This window comes from Rhizophagus irregularis, chromosome 4 (genome assembly GCF_026210795.1).
Source record: "Rhizophagus irregularis chromosome 4, complete sequence".
Taxonomy (NCBI): Eukaryota; Fungi; Glomeromycota; class Glomeromycetes; order Glomerales; family Glomeraceae; genus Rhizophagus; species Rhizophagus irregularis.
In genome coordinates, this window is record NC_089432.1 from 93,799 (window position 1) to 116,890 (window position 23,092).

Here is a 23,092-nt window from a genome sequence, read left to right on the forward strand (position 1 = left end):
TATACTGTGTAAAACTATATATACTATATAGTGCATAGTGCTCCAAAAAAAATCTGATCCGATCAGATTCAGATTGGATCAGATCAAACACGAGAAAATCTGATCCGATCTGAACAGATTTTGGATCAGATTTTTTTTTTAAATTTTTTAAAAAAAAAAAATTCATTTTTTTAAAAACCCTTTCCTGGACAAACGGACGCCGGACGACCAAGATTTAAAAGAACGAACTAGGTAAGTTCATTTCTTTTTTTTTGTTATTTTTACTTGAGGGAACTTAATTAACGGTTCCCTTATTTTTTATTAGGAAGCCTGGATGAATGAAGCCTAACGACCAGGATTTAAAAAAAAAGAACGAACCTATGGTGAGTTCGTTCTTTTTTTTAAGGTTTTTTTTTTATTTTTTATTTAAGAGAACGTAATTAATGTTCCCTTTCTTTTTTTTAGGAAACCTGGACGTGGATGAAGTCATTAACGACCAGGATTTAAAAAAAGAACGAACTATAGTAAGTTCGTTTCTTTTTTTAAGTTTTTTTTTTATTTTTACTTAAGGGAACGTAATTAACGTTCCCTTTCTTTTTTTTAGGAAACCTGGACGTGGACGAAGCCATTAATGACCAGGATTTAAAAAAAAAATGAACTATGGTAAGTTCGTTTTTTTTTTAAGTTTTTTTTTATTTTTACTTAAGGGAACGTAATTAACGTTCTTTTCTTTTTTTAGGAAACCTGGATGTGGATGAAGCCATTAACAACCAGGATTTAAAAAAAGAACGAACTATGGTAAGTTCATTTCTTTTTTTAAGGGACCGATCGCGACTCAATAGGTGAAATTTATTAATTACGATTTACGCAAATCTTTACCGAAAATTGCTAAAACTCCTATTTTACCGGATCGTCGTCTCATCATGTGATATAATATGCAAATTTTAAATACAGTAATTAATAATGTCGATCCTAACTAAGCCACTTGAAGAGTTTGAAGTCGCCAGAGTTCCACGTCTTCGATTTTACTATGGAAGAACGTAAGATTCCGATCATATATTTTTGGCTATTTCAAGCTTTAAATAAATTATTTATGAGCAATTTTAACCAAAATCGGTTAGTTTTAGATTTTTTTTTTGGGTTTAACCCTATATATAGTTTATTTAGGCATCGTTCCTTTATTTTATTTTTTTTTTAAAACATACTGAGCGGTGTTTAATCATAAACATTTACTTTCTACCAGTTTATTTATTATATTATAGTGCGTTATTTACCATATTTTCTGTAGCTTGTTCCTTGAACGTTCGTGCATAAGCTGAGATCCAATTTTGTATTGTTGTTATCTTAGGGACGTTTTCAGCTTTCAATTCACCAGATTCAACAAATGTCAGCAGTTCATTATACATATCCTTTGCTGACATCTTATCCTTTTGATTAAGATTTCCATTCAAAAAAAAACTTTTCAACAACTCCTTTACCTGCTTTGTCATTCTTTTTCCCTTTCCTTTTCCTCCTACTTTTTGATTGCTTTTTAGCGCCCATCCCATAGGAAATTGAAAATTCATGTCAACAGAACTAATTCAATACAAATCATGTAGGTTTATAATTTGAATTATGTTTGTTTAAGTTTCACATCTATTTACCTTACATCTTCTAATTCACCATCACCATTATTATTATTATCCATGAATTCTGGTATGCTAGGTGTATCTATATATAGAAAATTATTAGTCAAATGTTATGATGAAAAAATTTTATTTCAATCAATCACCTAACAGAGGAATTGTCCAAGTTAATTCAGGTTCAGTTTGTTCAGAAATCTTTGGATGGGGACGAATAATTGGTTTGGTGCATAGTTTGGCAATTGCAGCAGGAGAAAAATTATTCCATGGACCAAAATGTGGAAGTGATCGGGCACATACATAACCTGTCATTTCGCCAGAAATTGGCCATTTCCAGTAAAACAAATTTGAAATACCTTTTATAGTTTTGACATTGGGCTTTGAATTTTGTCCTTTTTTGCTAATATTATATATTTTTTCATCTTCAGGTTCAAATTGACTTCGATTTGGTTCTAAATTTGCCAGTGATGTACCAGCTAAATGTTTAGCTGCTTCCACTATATCCTCTCCATCACGAATATCATATCCAATCCGAATATATCGTTTGATTGAATGGGAAATCTAAAAAGAAAAGGTAATTTTAATATGAAATTTATTGCAATGACTATAACAATAATACTTACTGCAGCATGATGCGAATCAATAGTTGTTTTAGCTTCGCCTGGTTCAAGAAATTGCCAATCACGAACCTCAATTTGATACCACTCATTCCAATGTGCAACTATAGCCATAAGTTCTGATGAATGGTAATGTGCCCCATTATCTGAAATTACTCTAATCCACTTTGGTTTATGTTTTATTGTTTCAAAAACAGCTTCAAATGAGGAGGCTGTAAACCAAGCATCCTGTTTGGTATCAGTTGACCAGTGATCGTAGGCCCTTACATCTAACTCTTTGCAATCTTTTTTTTTTGTAAAAACCAGAATTGTATGAAGTGTCCATCCACGTTTTCCAAAAAATTCTGCTTTAGTTTCCCGAGCAGATCTTGGCAAAATTCTCATCTTATAATCAACAATAAATAATGCACCATTCTCATCAAGACTGGCCAACGTAGTTTTAAATTGAGCATTCAAGTATATCTTTCGTGTTGTATAGGCTAAAAAATATTGCAAGTGTTCCTTTATTTCGTCTAAAGAAGCAACTTGATCCTCCATTATATGTAGGTGCATAAATTCAAAAAATTCAAAAAATTTATCACATTCTGAGCACCGTGAAGTATGTTTTTCAGAACACTTTCCAAAAGCATATGGCAAACAATGGGAAATACAGGGATTATGTATTGTTGTACCATCAGCATTAACCACTAATTCTCTTTCATAACCACGACGCAGATGACGCTTTAAATCATCAATTTTTCGCAATACATTATCCTAAAGATATTTAGAAAAGGTAAATTATAATATAATCAAACTAAATAATTTATTTATCAAAATAGATTCCACTTACTAATTGCTCCTTTTGCAAAAATGTATTGCATGCAATAGCTGTTAAAGATTCAAATGGAGTATAGCCATATTCATTACAAGTAAGACAAAGTCCACCCATATCATCCCGATATTTAATGTTACTACAGTTTGCTAATCGGCCCATAAATGATGTCTTTTTCATACCGTTAGGAAAGGTTTCTTCAAATTTTTTCCACAATTTGATTTTTTGATCACGCATATATAATATTGGGGATCCATTTTTATCCACCTGGTAGGAACTTTGTGCAACTACACTTCGATCCTGAAAAAAAATTAGAAATTGTCTTTCTTTAATTTCAGACATCCGTTTAACAATTCTTTTTGGCTTTATTAGGCTTGGTGCACCTGGTCCATTAAGTCTTGCATGTTTTCGTGCAGAATTAATTATATCACTTCCTATCTGTAATAATTTAGATTTTTTAAGATTTATTTTATAATGAATTCAATATGAATTTTATCTTTACCTTAAACTTTTCTTTGAGTTTTTTGTATGTAAAATTTTCGGCAATTATTGAAAGAATCCTAACATTTCCATCAATTCCTCTTTTATTTGTTTCTAAAGCTTTTTGTAAACTTTTCCAAAATGTTTCACTTTCATTATCAGGTTGAGAAAAAGATTTATTTTCTATTACTAATAACATTCCCGATTCAAAGAGTTTTGCTAGATTTTCCCTATCAGATGAAGGATCTGGTGCTTTTGTCCAAAATTCAATCAAATGCCGTTTTTTCATAAATGGTGTAATATTTGTACAACCAGAAGCGCAAAACATTGCTCGCCATGCACCTAATTCTTTTTCTTGAAATTGATAATTTTTTGGATAAATCTGATATAAAATTGTAGGAAATTGAATTATTGTATTAGTTTGATCGTACCAGTTTGTGAATAATTTTGACCAACTTGAAAATGTGTTGGCAATTTTACGTTTTTTTATATTTTGTTCGAATATAAGATTCAATATATCAATGTTTTTCCAATTATCACTCGTACAAATAATTAAATTTTTACTCTTTTCTAATTTATTCAATTCTGTCAATATTTGTTGAATGTTATAATCAGTAATTCCAAATAAAGTCGCACCATCATATTTTTTAAGAATACCGATAGTTTCCCAAATTTTATTAGGTGTAGTATCCTTATTATGATATAATTTTATACCTTCATTATAAATATCTAAACTGCATTCATCTTCTATAGATTGTACAAAAAGTGAACGTTTGTCTGCATATTTTGTTATAAGTGTAGAAAGAGATCCATGACCAGCACCATAACATCCTTCACGAGATGAAACACCAATTTTACTAACTACAATTAATATCTGATCTAAGCGAATAAATATTGGAATAAATGAAATATCAGCTACTAACTCATGAACAATTGCTTCATTATCAAATCCCATTACAGCTAATCCTGAATATTTTGTTTTATTACTAAAAATTTGGCTATACGTGTTATTAATAGCTGCAGTAGCTGTTAGTTGAGTTCCGGAATCTTTACCATCACAAATACAACGAAAACATGGGTTATGTGTTTGCTCATCATTAAGAACTGTTATTGCAAAGTTCTTACCGTTAAGACAACAATTAACAGACATAAATAGTCGATAAGGTATTGGATTTATGCAGTTTTCGTTAAATTTGCACGGTTCCCACCAATTTCGTGCATATATTCCATAATGCAAGTCTTCTGAAATAATTCCTTTAGCTAAAAGAGTTACTATATACTGTTTTTTTTTGCTCATTGTAAAAGTTTTTATAACAAAGAAACCGAAATTCCAAAAAAAGTTTTTTTATTAATAACGAAACTCGTAAAATTAATTATAGATTGTCGATCATTTTATCCTATCGAGTTCCGATCTGTCACTTAAGTTTTTTTTTATTTTTACTTAAGGGAACGTAATTAATTCCCTTTCTTTTATTTTTAGGAAACCTGGACGTAGATGAAGCCATTAACGACCAGGATTTAAAAAAAGAACGAACTATGGTAAGTTTGTTTCTTTTTTTAAGTTTTTTTTTATTTTTACTTAAGGAAACGTAATTAACGTTCCCTTTCTTTTTTTTAAGAAACCTGGACGTGGACGAAGTCATTAACGACCAGAATTTAAAAAAAGAACGAACTATGGTAAGTTTGTTTCTTTTTTTAAGTTTTTTTATTTTACTTAAGGGAACGTAATTAACGTTCCCTTTTCTTTTTTAGTACGAAGGACCAGATCCGAATCGGATTCGGATCGTTCAAATTGGATTCAAATGGATCTAAACCAGATTCAGATCAAATTGAACCAGATCTGATCAGATTCGGATCAGATCAGATCTATTAAAATAAAAATCAGATCAGATCAGATTTAAGTTAAATCCAATCTGAACCGATCTGTTAGGAGCACTAATAATGCATATATAAAAAATTATACTATATATAATTGCTATAAGATGAAAGGTAAATCCATATAGGATATCAATCTGCTATATTAGAATTTCGCTTACTTATAATAAAGGTCACCATAGAAAATTGATTCTTTACTAATAATTTTTACCTTACTTTTTTTTTAAATTCTATTGGTTAATTAGCTAAAAAGGAAAAAATCATAACAATATAACAAATTTCCTTTTATAGTAAAATTTGCAAAGAATTTTATATATGATTTATATAAGCATATGTTTATTTTTATATATATGTTGTTATCCCTGTCTGCTACCCAGCGGTAAACAAAGTTTCCTGCTTCTGTTATATGTACTCTCAGCAAAACATTAATATTCTTGCTTGGTTTAGTTTTAAATCTTTAACTCAATTTTCATCATTTTCTAAGTCACACACAGACTTCTCAATATACATTAGCCACACTTGGGCTTTAAAGTCACTAGTCTCGGACTTTCTTAATATACAAGCCACACTTAGGCTTCTCAATAAACCACACTCGGGTTTCTCAAAATAATACGAGTCACACTTGGGACTCCTTAATTCTTTATATTCATATTCATTCCATTATTTTAATACTTATTTAACATTAATTAAAACTTAGGCGAACCATAAGAATATTCAAAATAACTTTTAATAATTAACGTTTTTACAAACATTTATGAACCCTTCATCCATATGATTGTGTACATTCCGACTAATCGAACTACCATGTTCGTGCGTTTCTCATATATCAAATGGTAAAGGAATTCATTATTTAACATACTTTTTCATCATAAGAAAACAGTATAAAAGAGTCGATAATAATTAATTATGTGTAAAAAGTATTTTATTTATATTTTGATCTTCATAAAATTCACAACTAATCTAATTACTTAAAATTCAAAATCCTCACTGATGACTGTGGAATTCACTTCCCATTTCGCTCCTATTTAAACCAACTTTCTTATTATTTCTTTTCTTACTTCTTATTTCTTTCTAATATTTTATGTTATGTGTTATCTTTTATGTACTATCTTTTATGTACTATCTTTTATATGCTATCTTTTTGATATACTATTTTTAATATGCTATCTTTTTAATATGTTATTTTTAATATACTATTTTATATACTATTTTATATGTTATCTTTTTTATCTTTCAAATATTACATTGTAAAGAAATAATTTATAACCCATCTTTATGGCTGTGCTATCTTTTCTTTAAAATAACATAATCTTTCAAATATTATATCGTAAAGAAATAATGTTTTTCTGTATCATCTTTTCATATTATCTTTTATATTATCTTTTGTATTATCTTTTATATTATCCTTTGTTTTTCAATATTTTATGTATTTTCATTAAATTCAATTTTAATTCGCTATTGTCTCATTTTATATGTTATTTCCATAATCTATCTTTTGTAGCTTATAGTTACTCCTCCTAATTATTTCTGTTGATGAACTTGATAAACTGGTTGCTAAACCGCATCGATCGACCCTCTTGATTGATCTACTGGTTCGTCGTTAATCATTTAATAAACATTACATCATGTAGACCATTTCTTCTCCTAAACATTTATCCTTTCTGGCTAATTATTTATCCGATTATGTGACTTTCTACCATGTAATCTTTTATTCGATATATTATTTATCTATTCCATTAAGTTCAATATCTATGGTTACAATGTATATATCATTCTATACAATATTTCTTTTTTATATACTCCATATTAAGGATGGTGCTGCAAATATGTAATTGCGGAATAATTGTAATTTACAGTATTGCAGAACATTGCAGATTTTTAAATCTAAAAATCTGCAGATCTGCAAATCCGCAATTATCTGCAATTCCACAAATACTGTATTTGGCGGTAAATAAGCATATTTTTTTGCTATGAGGGTGCTTAGTTTTGGGGTACTTTTCTTGTGCTAGTAACCATGATCGTTTGTACAACAAATTAAATACGGTATGATACTCGCGTTGCTCCTGGTACTTCTCGTAATGCGAGACGACGCATACCTATTAAAATCATGGTTGCTAAAATCACCAAACATAGACGAGTTAGACAAGCCGCCAAATATGAACAAGATAAACTAGCCGTAAAACGTAGACGAGTTAGATTAGCCGCCAAATATGAACAAGCTAAACTAACCGCCAAACGTAGACAATCTAAACGTAAAAAAGCTTTCACAAGTAAACGCAGTTCATACTCTATCGAGCAGAAAAAACAAGTTGTAGCTTACGCTAAGTCAAATGGAAGAAATGAAGCGGCAAGGCATTTTCTACTTAACGGTAGTATGATTGGTCGTTAGATCAAAGCTAGCGAAAAGTGGACAACCGAGACAAGGAGATACACCATGAAAGTTGGTTCTGGCCAAAAAGCTTTTTATCCTGAAACCGAAAAGAAATTATATAACTGGATTATTGAACAGCGAATGCAGGGATTAGCCATGACCTATACAACTGCAAAATTTACCATGTTTGACATTTTAGAAGAACCAGAAATGATTGCGCTTTACGGTAATTCTACAGAAAAGTTTAAGGCATCATTTCGTTGGTTAACCTTGTTCATGAAAAGGTACAAATTGTCTTTGCGTTGACGTACAAAAATCTCCCAAAAACTTCTGAAGCAAACCGAAGAATCATTGGAAAAATTTCAGCAATTCATCACTTGTCTTAGAATTCAAAAGTCTTTCGAATTTAGTAATATTTTCAATATGGACGAGACTCCAGTTTGGTTCGACATGGCGGGAAATTTCACTATTAACGTAATAGGTGACAAGACGGTTCATATTCACAGAACAAGTAACAAAAAAAATCGCTTTACCGTTGTCTTAACTTGCGCTGCCGGCAAGTTTCATTTTTTTTACCTGATTTTACACGAAAATTTAAAAGATTCTCTTAAATTGTCAGTAAAATCAAAGGATTGTGCTGGTTAATGATTAATTCTTCATTACAGATGGAAGCAAGTTACCTCTGATCTGTATTTTTAAAAAAAAGAAGAAACCTCGTGGTGAACAATTTCCTGATGGCGTTATAGTTTGGTTTCAAGAGAACGGTTGGATGGATGCAAATATAATGAAAAATTATATTGATTACCTTGTTGAGGAAGTTGATGAACCCGAACTTCTGAAAATGATGGTATACGATTCCTTTAGGGAGCATTTAGAAGAGTCTGTGAAAAAGAAGTTTCGTGAAAATGGTTTCAACTTAGCGGTGATTCCAGGAGGATTGACAAGTATTTGTCAACCTCTGGATGTAGCAATAAACAAGCCGTTTAAAGACAATCTTCGTAGGGAGTGGCACCTATGGATAGCAAATGGTGGTGCTGGACAAACCGCGGCTGGAAACCTGTGACGTGCTAGATTGAGTAAAGTTTGTGGGTGGGTAAAACGTTCGTAGGACAACATCTCTGACGAAGTAATTATTCAGTCTTTTAAAAAATGTGGAATATCAAATTCTTTGAATGAATTGGAAGATATAAAGAATAATGATGTTGATGAAATTATCGAAAAAAGAGACGAGAAACTTGTGATCGAAGTACATGAAAATTTGGTTGATACGGCAAGGCTACAAGCCAGGTATTTTTAAATTGAATTTTTTGTAAAAATTAAAGTATTAATTGCAGCTCTTTATCATACTTTAAAGTAGAGGTGTGCTCCAGTGAAATCCGTTCAATCCATCATCCGATCTGATCAAAAAATGGATCATCCGGATTAAGAATGAACGGATTGCGAATAATCCGGATGGATCTGTTGGATGATATCGGATTGATCGGATGTTACATGGATAACCAGATTGACCAGATTGATCAGATAATCTGGTCCAATCCGGTCAAATTTATACTATTTTTTTTCATTATTATTATTTTTTTTTTTTAAAAAAAAAACACTTTGAACTTGAACTTGGACTTCAGAACGACTTGGATGGCTTGGATTTCAAAAGGTAAGCGTAAATTTCTTTTTTCTTTTGTCTTGGGAATGTCATTAACGTTCCTTTTGCTTCTTTTCTTTAGGGGACGCCTTCCTGAACCCGGTTTTCAGCTTGGGCTATTGAAGGTAAGTTAATAATAGAGGTTTTCATTTTTTTTTGTCATTAGGAACATCATTAACGTTCCTTTACTTCTTTTCTTTAAGGGACGTCTTCCTGGACTTTTTTTTCAGCTTGGATTATAAAGGTAAGTTGGAGGAAGAGTTTTTTTATTTTTTCTTGTCTTTAAGAACGTAATTAACGTTCCTTTTACTTCTTTTCTTTAGAGGAACGCCTTCCTGGACTTGTTTTTTGGCTTGGGTTATAAAGGTAAGTTGGAGAAAGAGTTTTTTCTTGTCTTTAGGAACGTAATTAACGTTTCTTTTACTTTTTTTCTTTAGGGGAACGCCTTCTTGGACTTTGATTTTGGCTTGGGTTATAAAGGTAAGTTGGGGAAGGGTATTTTGTTTTTTTGTCTTTAGGAACGTCATTAACATTCCTTTTTGCTTCTTTTCTTTAGAGGGACGCCTTCCCGGACTTGGATCTCAGGCTTGGGTTATAAAGGTAAGATGGGGAAGTGTATTTTTTTTATTTTTGTCTTTAGGGACGTAACTAACGTTCCTTTTTGTTTCTTTTCTTTAAAGGGACGTATTCTTGGACCTGGATTTCGGCTTGGGTTATAAAGGTAAGATGGGAAAGTGTATTTTTTTTTTTTGTCTTTAGGAACGTAATTAACGTTCCTTTTGCTTCTTTTTTTAGGGAAACACCTTCTTGGTCTTGGATTTCGGTTTGGGTTATAAAGGTAAGTTGGGAGGGAGGGCATTTTTTTTTTTTTGTCTTTAGGAACGTAACTAACATTCCTTTTGCTTCTTTTCTTTAGGAGGACGCCTCTTGAACCTGGATTTTGGCATGGATTATAAAGGTAAGTTGGGGGAAAGGTATTTTTGTTTTTTTGTTTTTAGGAACGTAATTAACGTTCCTTTAGCTTCTTTTTTTAGGGAGACACCTTCTTGGACCTGGATTTCGGCATGGGTTATAAAGGTAAGTTGGGAAAAAAGTATTTTTGGTTTTTTCTTGTCTTTAGGAACGTAATTAACGTTCCTTTTGTTTCTTTTTTTAGGGGACGCCTTCCTGAACCTGGATTTCAGTTGGGATATAAAAATAAGTCAGGGAGGGGTAATTTTGTTTTTTTAGTCTTTGGATAGTCTTTAACATTCTCTTCTTTTTTTTTCTTTAGGGGTCTTCAAACTGGTTTGATCCAAATCTTAAACTTTTTATAAATATTGTGTCAAATAATTTGTTAAAAATCATGTGTAATAACGTAAAATAAATACTATGTTTATTATTAAAAAATTTTTAATTGTCAATTAATATTAATAAAAAGTATTAAGTAGAAAAAATTGAATTCGGATTCATCGGATTCACCGGATTAACCAGATTATTCAGATATCCGGTCAACCATCCGGTCAAATTGGTGAGCAAGTATTGACCAGATATCCGATGATCCAGTAGGACAATCTTGGGGGTTCTGGGACAGCGGCTATCACATAGGTCTACCATAATTTAGTGTACCCCCAGACCACCTAGCCTTGTTTTCTGATATGATAACACTATACCTGTTTTTCTATCCCCAGACCACCTAACCTTGATTCCCGATATGTTATTACTTGATAGCTAAAAAGAACCCCCTAAGCGTTATAGATAAGATTAACATCATTTATTCCTAGGCATTATTACCACGCATGAATCCATTCCAGGGTATCATAATTTTATGCTATATCAGATTGCCTTTATAAGTGCCAAAGGTATGAAGGACACGAAGTGTCTGTAATACCGATGGCACGATTCAGCAATCCATTGTGGCATACTATTTTTATGATACTCTAAAAGGGATTCATTCGATGATTTAAGCCATTCATGCTCTAACCAAAAATGTATAGCAGGAAGGCAACTAGACATATTGTAAAGCTTTCCCTGCTATACGAAAAAATCTGGGACAGTGAAGTCTAACCAAAAATCTGACCCAGGCTTCAACCAAAAATGTATAGCAGGAAGGCAACTAGATATGTTTTAAAGCTTTTCCTCCTATACGAAAAATTCTGGGACAATGAAGTCTAACCAAAATTTAACCCTAATCATAAATTGCTCTGATTCTTTGACGAAGCCTATTTTCATACCGATTTTGATAATAACTCCCAATATGAGATTGACATCGACCACTAGATGAACCTGTAGGTTTACCACATACAGCACAAGGAAAGCGTGATTTTGTCTTCCAATGAATGCGACAACCTTCTGGCCTCACACAAGGACGACCACAAGGCTTGCCTGTGTTATGTAAATATTCACAAGTATATTCTCCAATCATTTTTATTAAGTATAAATAAGTTAAATTAAAAAAAAGTTTACATGATATAAAAATGATGTCTACCCAAGCTATACCAGCTAAGCCAACATACCGTGAAATTGAATCAGCTCTAATTGCTGTAATTAAAGCAGGCATCCTTTACAAGAAACCAAAGGATGGTAAATTCATGTTATGTTACAAACAAAGGATAATCAAATTGCGTCAAGCAGAAGAACCAGAAAATTTTGTTCTTGAAACAGCACAATCTATTCTACCTAATGAGACAAAGTATCAGCAAATCTTGGAAAATTATAAGACCTGGTATAGCAGAGAGCCAAAACTTTTGTCTGCTATTAATAAGCTATACAGGTTATACTATGAATTGGCAAAAGACTACTTCCTCACAGACTCCCAAGCAGATGATGAGGTAGAAGACTATCTTAATTCATAAGTACCCATTGTGGTGGAAGTTCTGTATCATCTGGTATAACCAAAAGTTCTTCCCTCACAAAGGATCTCTCTGATTCTTTACCATCATCATCAATAAGCCAGTACAAAACTGGTTGATTTTTCTGTGTTAAAGACATATGGATATGATAAATCTTAGGTGACCAATTCATATCTCCTGCTCGACGTCTTCCACCTTCCAGATCATTTGGTTCAAGTAAGTACCTTACACTTATATTAGGTGGTAGTTTCTCTTCTTCATACCCAACAGGTCCATCACGAGGATAAGAAGATCTGGAAGACACTCGTGATTTTTTTATAGCTATAGCAGGAGATATACCAAGTTGTTGGGTCACTGAGTTATTTATACTTTCTACAGCAATAGGTAAGTTTTTTACCCAGACTCGAGATCTCGTTTTACCTAAAGTTAGTAAGTCAGATGCATCTTGAGAGGGAAATAGTTTCTCAACCAAGGTACGATTATATCGCTCCACAATGCCAACAGTACGCTTAGACTTGGCCTTTTGAATCTTTACACCATGGGAAGTCATCAGCTTTTCACACTCACCTTTAAACTCTGAACCCCTATCTGTAATCAATAATTTTGGCCAAGTGAGCGGACATGTTGTATCATCATATACCTTTTCAAAAGCCCGAGCAATAGTATGAGAAGTTAGGATTCCCTGTCGATTTTTAACACTGGTTGAACCTATAGGAACACTTTCTTTATACCTCGATGCTATATCAACTATATTGAGACAGAAAAGATAAGTCACATGTCCAACCTTGTCATATGGCATATACAAAATGTCAGCTTGATGAACTTCATTGGGAACTTGTATAGAACTAAAACTTACACGAGAGATAAATCGGGGACGAGGTTTGTGGACTTGATGTACTGCCTGTCTTTCAAGCCAATCCTGCACTTCATCTAAGGTGAAATCATATCCAGCATTTTGTGATGTCTCATACAACTTTTTGGCAGTCCTCTGATATCCAGATGGTTGGTAGAATATCCTGCATAAAGCCGAAGTCACCTCTACATTTCGTGCTTCATCAGAATCTATTGGAATAATAGGAATCAATGGGAGTTGAACAGGCATATCTTGATTTGTTAAATAGCAACTTTGATTTGCGCAAACAGCTAGTTCAAGAGGAAACAAATAATATTTCCAATAAGGAGAAAATCCGTAAACTCACAAAGGAGATAGAGGCATGTGAACGATATATCTTCTATCTTGAAAAAAATCTTGTTTCACGTGAGGATGAAATCGATCGGTTAAAGGCAGAGTGTCAGTCCACTTTAGTTGAACTTGGAAAGTATCGAGATCACTTAGAGTTAAAGGAAGAGGCACTTGTTGCCCAGGATGAACGTATCATTCAGCTTGAAGACACAGTAGATAAACTCAAAAAACGCATTCAAGAATTATCTTTATGTAAAGGAAAGATAGAAATGGATGAAGATAATGAATTATTCAATCCTATTCTAAGAATACTAGACCGCCGACGGGCAGTTGCAGATTGTGTGTCTGAGATTAGACTATTTTTTGATCGGAATAGGATTCCAATTCCACAAGACATAGATGATGTCTTTAATGCTACACTCAAAGTCTTGATGAAATTATTCGTCAAGCTGCTCTAATGCAAGAAATTGGTGTAGACCAACTAAATCAGATAGAAGGATTGCAGACATTACTTGGAGAATCTTTAGATCGTACAAATACTCTTAATCAAGACTTAATAAGAGTACGTGATGATTTTACATATGAGAGAAATGCTCGTAGACACTGGGAAACTATTGCACAACAGAATCAAGCACGTATTGCAGGAATACAAATAGCCAATCTAGGTATACGTTTTCTGAATAGACGCAAAGATGCACAACTGGCAAACCAACAGAATCAGCTGGTAAATCAACAGAATCAGATAGCAAACCAACAGAATCAGATAGCTGAGCATAGAAGGAATGCACACAAGCTGATGTTACGCTATAATGCTGATACAGAACGTTGGAGAAGAAGGCATGCAGGTTGTATACGTCAGGCACAAAACTGGCAAAGACAATATAGGATTTCACAGACCCAGGTACAAGCACAGGCCCAAAATATTTTAAATTTACAACAACAAATATTAGCGTTACAAAACAATCCTCCAAACATGGCTACAATACAAGATGTCATGCATACTATATCACCAGGTCTTGCACAGTTACCATTTTATGATGGACAAGAGCCGCCAGACTCTTATTATCAAAAGCTTAGAGCTGTCAATGAGATGGCTCGTCCACTAGCTTTTGCTGGTTTTAATGCTGCTATGAGATGCAGTGTTATGAAAAATAAAATGTCTGGTAGATTTATTCCTATTCCAGCAAATAATCCATATAATGCCAATGCTGCTATTAATACAGAACCAGAGTTTCTAAACTGGCTGCAAGGAAAATATAGAGATGTGATGGTTGGAACAAATCAAGGTGCTATAATAGCACTCATGAATGAATCATTTTCTTCTATAGATACACCAGATACATATGCAAAAAGGATTCGATCATTAGCACAAGGACAAGTATATGCTGAAATTTTACCTTATCTATATAATCATTTGCCTGATGTTTTAGAAATGAGAGTTAGAATTGCTGCTCCTGCTGATCTTGATGCTTTCTTTAATGAGTTACGTAATAAATGGTATGAAAGTGGAGGGCGAAAAAATCCAACCACTATAGTAGAACAACCACAGAATAGAACTGCATTAGAAAAGCTTGCAGATATAGCAGTACGTCTTGGCTATACTGGTGACATAACAAATCCCTGTAGCAATACATACTTTCATTGAGAGTGATCTTACCAGAAAGTTAGGTGGACAAACACAACATCTAAGAAGAGATCACTTCGGAACTGGTCAGGTTAAAAAGGTGACAAAGACAACCAAATCTTCTCCTAAACGTCATTGCTCAAACTGTGGTAGAACAGGTCATTCCAAGAACAAGTGTTCACGGAGTAGATGTACTAAGAAAGTTAACAATACTCACATAGTTGACTATGAAGAATCTGAAAGTGATGAGGAAACTGATGAAGAAACTGAGGAAGAGTTAACTGAAGAAGAGGAGGAGGAGGATGAACCTCAGAATTGCTTTAGTGTAAAAAAAAAACTTGTCGACGTGGAGTTTTGGTAAAAAACAAAGGGAAGAAATCCCGTACTTCCAAATCTAAAAGAGAACCTATTCTCAAGAAAACTGATGAAGTCTTTCATGCAGCACTGAAGTCTATAATTGCTTCACTAGCAGCACAATGTCCTAAAGAAATCCTCCTACAGATTAATGCTTATACCAATCAAGCATATGAGAATCTGAAAGACCCGCTTTTAAATCATTTTGTTAGTGACTATCCAGTTAGTGAAAGAAAGAAACTCTGGGATGTTCTTTCAGCAAATATGCAAGACATTTTATCTCCTTTGGTTCATATTGTTAATACTACAATAACGCCGCTATTGCCAACTCCTCCTGTAGATGCGCCACCTGAAGTAGAACAAAAAGATGATAAAACATTGAATCATGCAATTCGTGCTTATCAGCAGAAAAACTTATACTGGCCAAGACCCATAGAAATCAACTTTCTGCGGTTAGATGATCCCAATGATGTTGCGACCATTTCCTGTAAAATCAAAAATGTATGCATACCCTATGCCATGATCGATACAGGGTCTGACTCCTCAGTAATCTCTGAAAATGTAGCTAAGCATCTAGGTCTCAAAATAGATCGGAAGAATGTGCATGCGCTTAATGGTGTAGCTGGATCAACCAAAACTCTTGGCACTATCAATGAGATCCCTATAACCATCGGAGAAGGAGAAAATTTGATCACCATTTCAGATGAATTTTCTGTCATACCTACTGAGAAGGATCGAAATGGTAAGGACAAATCATTGCTAATACTTGGTACACAGTGGCAGTATCGTGCAGGATGGGAACCGGTAGTAAAGGGAGAATTCAAAGCTAATGTGAATGGTAAGTCTATTTCCATTCCTCTTTCTGTTCACAAGGCTCAGCGAAATGTCTTTTCAGTTGAGGTTAAAAAAAACTAACTGATCGCACCTGCCAGTATTGTAATAAGGAGTTTCCCTATCCTTCTTATCTCAGACAACATTTTTTACGAAAAAACCCATGTGCAATAAAAGAATCCCATGTGCATCCCACGCAAAGCCCATGCGAAGTTAAAAAATCTCATGTGCAACCCACGCAAAGCCCATGCGAAGTTAAAAAATCCCATGCGCAACCCATGCAAATTCTATGCGCAGTTACCACTGAAGGAGGAGGAAAAAAATCCCATGTGCAAACCATGCAAAGACCGGAGCAAGCAACTGTTCCTATTCGACTATTTCTCTCCTCTGGTTATGAATAGATGTAAAATAACGTTCTCTAACGTAATTCAAATCATATCCAGGATGAAGATTATTGGGTTTAGGAAGACGATCTCCACATAAAACAATATCATAGGCCATGTTTGGTGATGATTTACGAAGTTTATAACAGTATTAGTGTTTATATGATGATTTGCGAAGTTTATACTATGTATTTATCAGATTCAGTCGATCAGAGGTCCCTTAGGACCGGACAACTCGAAGGATTACCAGCTCGGAGGATGTTCATCAAGCCACATGCGTGTACTCCTGTGCAACAAAATAAATGATCACACGGCAGGGTCTGTACAACATCCACATTTTTCACATATACCCCCACTTGGTATTTTTGCGCAAATAAAATTCTTTTTTATTCTTGTCCTCACACACCGTACTTTGAGCCAATAACATTTCGCAAAAAACAGTATAAAACCCGAAAATGTCAGTCACGTTATTCTGCCTTGTCAAAGGAAATACGACCGCGAACGCTTTCGAAGTTGATATTGAGAAGGACAAGTCTATTAGCAAACTCAAGGACGCCATAAAGGCGAAAAAAGCACCAGAGTTCGACAATTTTCCTGCGGACAAGCTCAGGCTATGGAAAGTGGAAATTGGTGGCGATCACCTTGACGATCAGTTGAAGAATCTCAAACTCAATGGCAATGACGAGTTGTCTGCAATAAACGAAATTGGAGAGTACTGGACCGAGACGCCGCCTAAGAAACATATTCATGTCTTAGTCGAACCACCCGTGTCAACCGTCACTTCAAGTCGCGAACAGGAATTACTTGACCAAGTCGCTTCGTTGCAGGCATTACTCAACAAGTCCGTGCATGGTACGTATTTTTTACTTACGAGCCGTCAGCGAAATCTTCAGGTCATGAGACTAACCCGGTTATTGCATTATAGCGTTCGATGTCGTCGTGAGTCCGAAGCGAACGAAGAGCTTCAAGTGGACAGTGAATATCGAACACGCGACTCTCGAAGGACTAAAAGAACATATACGTGGAGTTCACAAGACACCGGCCCTCGACAATGATGGAGCGGAACTTAGCATGTTAAACGACAGTGGGAAATTCTCTCCTCGAAACGATCAGGGTCTTCGTGAGATGCTTAACGTATTCGTGTCGAAGAACAATCTCAAGTTCACCGTGTTCATTGAGACGCCATCAAAACCATTTTCAGATTGGTCATTCCCGAAGGTGTGCCAGCTTTATGGTCTTGGCGAGTCAGACGATCCCTCGTTATCAGTGTTCCCGCCTTTCACTTGCGAGTATAAAGAACTGGAAGAGGATTCTTCCAAGGCAATACTCAAACATCTTACTGCGGAGCTGAATGCTCGTCTCAAGGCTATTCCAATCAGCGGGAATGAAGCATCGAAATCACAATATGTCTGCTCCTATCTTGTCGCCGGGGTAAATCTGTACGAGAGGAAGTTCGAGCTTCGACCAGAAAAAAACATCACAGGACCCAATGGACACGGACCGGTTGATTTCGCAATAGACTTGCTCCAAACTGCGAAAACTGTCGGTGTGACAGAGGTAAAGGACGAAGATTTTTTTAAGGGTATTGCTCAGAATGCCGTTCAACTCGAATCCGCATTATCAAACCGTAAACGTAAGGCGAATGAGATGGAGGAAGAGAGTGTGTTTGTAGGTAAGGTATTCGGGATAATCACAGATGCGGAAAAATGGTACTTTATGGAATGTTCGCTCGATGATCAGGACAGGCTAAGATTCAAACTATCCGAACCTATTGTCGTTGTATACAAGGACGAGAATATGGAAAACATGGTTAGGAAAGTTCTCGGACATATTGCATGGTTATTGGAGGAGGTGCAGAAGCCGGATTCAGCTTCACAAAGTGAAGAGAGGGCAATAAAAAAGCCTAGGTCATCGGGTAATCTTAAGGAAAAATCGGATACGGTCGTTAAGTCATAGGATAGAAAATTAGTCATGTATCACGGGCAAAGTCCCGAGCATTTTAACTCGTACTTCAACACCTGTATAATGGGATGCGTCCCGAACCAATGTATTTATTTTTTATCCTCAGTCTGTATTAATAAAACATTCACTCGAAAACACGTACACACACGTTTTAAATGGCAAAGAAATAGATTTTATTATTCATGATATATAGGTTTTGCAAACGAAAAATAAAACGGATAGCGGATGTTTCAAGTGAGGAATTTGCCGGCCACTAGACCATATAATGGCAGTTCCTTCCCGCTATCCTTTACTAACTATTGTTAATTTCATTATTGATATTACTACTGCTATTGATATTACTACTACTATTACTCGCGAAACTAACTACCCTTTTCCCCTCCCTTTCTATCCATGGAGTTAATTTATCCATCGTAGTTTTTCTTGGATTCGTTCTGTGATGATAGAAACTGGCTAATGTGCCAGGACTTAGTCCGATCTCATCGGATAATATATTGTACATTTGTGTAGGAGAGCGATTCCCCTTTTTTCTTCTCTGATCGAAAATGGCAGTGAATTCAACCCAATACATTTCTGTTTCGTCGTCATACTCGGAACGTTTGCCAGTAGTTGAACGACTTGCAGAAGAGAATCGGTTTGATCCTACTAGAAGAAATGAGGCGCAGGTTATTATGTAACGTCACGGGCAATGAATCATATGCGGACTGCGGACTGCGGACTGTGACGTGCATGCTTACCTTGTGAGATTACGTCATTCCGCCACTCATTTTCAGCGCGCATTTTTTGAAGTTCATTATTTAGCGCCAGGACCGTTCTTTCAAGTTCATTATTTGTCCCGGACTGATATTTACGAAAAAATGACAATGCACCAGCTAAAATTGCGTATGTGAAAACATTTCCCGAAAAAACATTCTGGAGCATATCCATTGTTAAGATGCCTCGGGTATGCAGGGTTCCCAAAAGAACCGGCATCTCATGGATTACGATTATGGAAATGAAGAGTGTAATCAAAAAAATATCACGTCTGTTCATGCTATCTGTAGTTTAAATTGTTTCAAAAAGCACTATGCAATTTTATTTGGGACTTTTGAGATAATAACAGTTGAAGAGTGTTAACTTTAAAAACGGGAAACAAGGTCCTTTTATACTTTATTAATACTGCGCGAGAGATTTAACCGCATGATTACTAAAGGGGTATCCGTAGTTTTTTTATTAACACCCAAAATTGGTAGAGAATGAGTAATTGCGCAATCTAGAATATAGGTTAACAGTTAAATAATGCCCCTTTTCATTGTTATACAGTCACTTCGATCGCCTTATAATGCAATAGAAATCGATCGACGGTACCACAGCATCAAATCAGGGGCATAACAAACATTGTTGACTCATGGTCTGTTTTAATTAACGTAATTTACGCTACACAAAATTTATGCCAGAACTTTCAGGACCGCCTATTACTCAGTATTTTTACGTATATACTGCGGCATATTTTACATATGATTTCGTGACTTATTCTCACATAATTCAAAAAAATTCTGCGGCTGCGGTAGTCACATGGTTGAGCAATAGATTATATGCGGTTACGCACTACACAATTATTATGAATTATAGGTGATCAAGCAAGGATCAGGTAATTCATGTCAGCAGGCAAATGAAGATAAGTATTTTAGTACAAACTACAAACCGTAGCTATGGAACCAGTCTTACCAAATGATTCTATCCTTAGTGCAGAATACGAGACCCTAGGGTTAATAGACAATGATAACAGCAATGGATCTGTGATAGATAATGAAGACGATGAAGTTTGGGATGATGGTGATGAAGATGACTCTGATGATGATCACGACATTTTGGGTATCAGAGACGGACACGATTACATAGCTTGTTATGGTAGAGATGCTTGGGATAAACTTATTCAAGCCCAGGAGGCTCGTCATCGTATATCCTTCTTAGGTTATTTACCCAACGCCTTCCAAATATTTCTGAGCAAGCAAAGAATGGACTATTTGATATATTTACCGAATCATCTGCTTTTGGAGTAAGGGAACACAATGCACTTTTAGACGCACTAGCTGATCCAGTGAATGGTTTAAGTCTTTTCGAATATGATCAACTGTATTACTAATTCATCGGAAGACTTGCTTTATTAATACGCGAAAAAACAAATAGAGGATCAATCCGGCATTGGTTCGGGACGAAGCCCGCAATACATGACGCCTGTGCTAATATACACGCTTAATTTTTTAGCCTTTGGCAGTGATACTGCGGCCACTTTACATATGATATCAATGACGTAATACTGCGGTGTGATTTCGTGACCTTTCTCACATGATTCAAAAAATGTTACTTTATTTATTCGTAACAGCAATCGATACATAAAAAACGAATATATTACGTTACAAGTCATAATAATAGCAGGTTCGCCCATGTCACAACACCGAAAAAGGACCCCCTAGATCGGTGTAGTAATTATAACTTTCTTTTCCTGATAGGTGCTATTGAAGGGACATAATAGATAATAGTAATTATTTTTGCCCTGAGCAGACCAATCCCCCCATATGCCTGAAACTGCTGACGTTGTTGGACTGATGCTCATTCACCACCGAAGAGTCCTGTTCCACTTTTGCGAGTCTGGATTCGGCATCCTCTCCATTCTTCTCCAACTCCTCGATCTTATTCCCTAGTTCCTTCCTGAGATTTGCTACCTCGCGTTTAAGATTGAAATTCTCAGCCTCAAAGCTCAGTACTACACCGTTTAAATACGTTAAGTTCGGCATTCTCAGCCTTCAGCTCAGAGATACACTGTCTCAAAACTTCAAGTTGGTTAGCTTTGTTAACGGACATTATAGAAATTATATTCGACATGAATTTGTTTAATGTTATGAGAAAAAAAAATTACGAAAGCGGGACACTGCGTACTTTATTTAATAAAACATTGCCGAAAGTCGGCTTACAATACATAAAAATTGCGAATATATCGCTACATGATACAAAAATTATTATTCTGATTCTTTTTCCTTCGGTAATACAGGGTGTACGGTGATATGAACGTAGTCTGTATCGGGTTGACCATTAAAATATTCAGAAATTAAAGTCTGCGATTGCATACGTCTTTCATTAACACTGCTAGGATGAATTTGACGAATATCTAGAGGAATGTTATTAAAAGACGCCCCTAGATTGTTTCGAATTGCGGTTTCAAGAGCGCTAACTGTTTGTCCCCTGTCAATTGTAATTCTTCTATCACATAGAAGATCATTAGAAACAATACGGCAGTTGAGAGTAATATCGGTCATACTGGAATCCTGAATACATATGGAGGCCCTTAGTGAGATTATTTGCATGAAAACATTTTCATTATTTTCAATCTCTTGCATATACGCACCTTAATTTTTTGCGAGAAGGTTGAGTAAACTTCTACCTGTCCTTTTACGCTTTATATACTGGAACTTGCAGAATAAGAAGCCGAATACCGAATATAAGAAAGATGATTAACATTGTCGTATGATGCCAAGAAACCTTTGAAAGCACATGCAAGCGGAATTTTCAAACCTTTTCACATGAAGATCTTCCTCGCAAGTCTCAAAGTAGCTTTACGCCTGGCGATCTCGGAATTGCAAAGTCCTCAGCCTTTCATAACATATGCTTTTGACGTTAATATTGACTTATAGGGTAGACCTGTGTTGCGTGTAGACTTTCTTTCACATTTTTCTCACATTTGTTTGGGGAAAAAAATAAAGGTACTAGTTGGCATGAATATTTTTTCAATATATGCGAAAATTAATATGTCGCACAGACTTGCCTTGTGATCTGCCTATTTTTGTCGCACAATCAGTGGCTCAGCAAAAATTGATGATCGTCTCTCCGCAATGCCTGACCTGTTGATCATATTCTCCGGGACTAGGGCACCTGTCTGTTGACCTTTAGCGTTTCCGACACTTGTCCGCGACGAGGACCATGTCGTTTTTTATGTCAATGACAGTATCCTTGTCAACAACCTCGTCAATATCATCTTCAAGTGATTTAAGACGGGAGCAGTTTTCCTCGCCGGATGAATGTTTTTGTCGTACCATGTCATTTGTCATTTTAGTGATGTGTCCTAATACTAACCGCACGTCTAAACAGATAATACGTTATATATGCTATATCTTGTTTGAAAAAATAAATTCTCACCTTGACCGATTCTCCAGGATCGCCTTCTCTTGCCCTTCTGGGCACTCTACAGAAGCTAGTAGTGAATAATAAAATGCCTCTACTAAGTCATAAAAGGCTTTTGGAATGTTTGGTACAGGGCATTTCATAAATGCATCAATACTAGTCTTAGAACTTATGACCATTTTAGCTAATGCCTTTATACTTTTTATTGCATCCTCTACATCTTTAAAGAGACCTCTCTGAATTGTAACATGCACTAGGTCATCGATATATTCTTTACTATGTATATCATAGATTGGATCGTCTTCCATTTTAACTACTGAGAAAAAAATATAATTTATTATTAATATATGCCTAAGTATCACTAAACTATTC

At 35.1% G+C, this 23,092-nt stretch overlaps 8 protein-coding genes across 8 annotated transcripts; 3 read left to right on the forward strand and 5 right to left on the reverse strand.

Moving 5' to 3' along the window:
• Positions 1 to 1,235: 1,235 nt before the first annotated feature.
• OCT59_023381 (uncharacterized protein) lies at positions 1,236 to 4,806 on the reverse strand (the record flags this gene model as incomplete). The annotated part of the gene is made up of 6 exons (XM_066134645.1): positions 1,236 to 1,554; positions 1,623 to 1,689; positions 1,751 to 2,162; positions 2,225 to 2,971; positions 3,048 to 3,467; positions 3,532 to 4,806. The coding sequence occupies 6 exons, from the start codon at positions 4,804 to 4,806 to the stop codon at positions 1,236 to 1,238; spliced, it is 3,240 nt and encodes a 1,079-aa protein (XP_065990746.1).
• Positions 4,807 to 7,491: 2,685 nt separating this feature from the next.
• Positions 7,492 to 7,773, forward strand: OCT59_023382 (uncharacterized protein; the record flags this gene model as incomplete). The annotated part of the gene is made up of 1 exon (XM_066134646.1): positions 7,492 to 7,773. One exon carries the CDS (start codon positions 7,492 to 7,494, stop codon positions 7,771 to 7,773), a length of 282 nt encoding a protein of 93 aa, XP_065990747.1.
• A 9,306-nt stretch (positions 7,774 to 17,079) lies between these two features.
• OCT59_023383 (Coronin-like protein crn1) lies at positions 17,080 to 18,722 on the forward strand. The gene is made up of 2 exons (XM_025316290.2): positions 17,080 to 17,452; positions 17,526 to 18,722. The coding sequence occupies exon 2, from the start codon at positions 17,672 to 17,674 to the stop codon at positions 18,554 to 18,556; it is 885 nt and encodes a 294-aa protein (XP_025180928.2). The 5' UTR covers positions 17,080 to 17,452; positions 17,526 to 17,671; the 3' UTR covers positions 18,557 to 18,722.
• Positions 18,723 to 18,854: 132 nt separating this feature from the next.
• OCT59_023384 (uncharacterized protein) lies at positions 18,855 to 19,489 on the reverse strand (the record flags this gene model as incomplete). Its single annotated transcript, XM_025330282.2, has 2 exons — positions 18,855 to 19,207; positions 19,300 to 19,489. The coding sequence occupies 2 exons, from the start codon at positions 19,487 to 19,489 to the stop codon at positions 18,855 to 18,857; spliced, it is 543 nt and encodes a 180-aa protein (XP_025180927.2).
• Positions 19,490 to 20,253: 764 nt separating this feature from the next.
• Positions 20,254 to 20,604, forward strand: OCT59_023385 (uncharacterized protein; the record flags this gene model as incomplete). The annotated part of the gene is made up of 1 exon (XM_025310592.1): positions 20,254 to 20,604. The coding sequence occupies one exon, from the start codon at positions 20,254 to 20,256 to the stop codon at positions 20,602 to 20,604; it is 351 nt and encodes a 116-aa protein (XP_025180926.1).
• Positions 20,605 to 21,087: 483 nt separating this feature from the next.
• Positions 21,088 to 21,339, reverse strand: OCT59_023386 (uncharacterized protein; the record flags this gene model as incomplete). Its single annotated transcript, XM_066134647.1, has 1 exon — positions 21,088 to 21,339. The coding sequence occupies one exon, from the start codon at positions 21,337 to 21,339 to the stop codon at positions 21,088 to 21,090; it is 252 nt and encodes an 83-aa protein (XP_065990748.1).
• Positions 21,340 to 21,561: 222 nt separating this feature from the next.
• Positions 21,562 to 21,939, reverse strand: OCT59_023387 (uncharacterized protein; the record flags this gene model as incomplete). Its single annotated transcript, XM_066134648.1, has 1 exon — positions 21,562 to 21,939. One exon carries the CDS (start codon positions 21,937 to 21,939, stop codon positions 21,562 to 21,564), a length of 378 nt encoding a protein of 125 aa, XP_065990749.1.
• A 792-nt stretch (positions 21,940 to 22,731) lies between these two features.
• Positions 22,732 to 23,028, reverse strand: OCT59_023388 (uncharacterized protein; the record flags this gene model as incomplete). The annotated part of the gene is made up of 1 exon (XM_066134649.1): positions 22,732 to 23,028. One exon carries the CDS (start codon positions 23,026 to 23,028, stop codon positions 22,732 to 22,734), a length of 297 nt encoding a protein of 98 aa, XP_065990750.1.
• Positions 23,029 to 23,092: the final 64 nt, after the last annotated feature.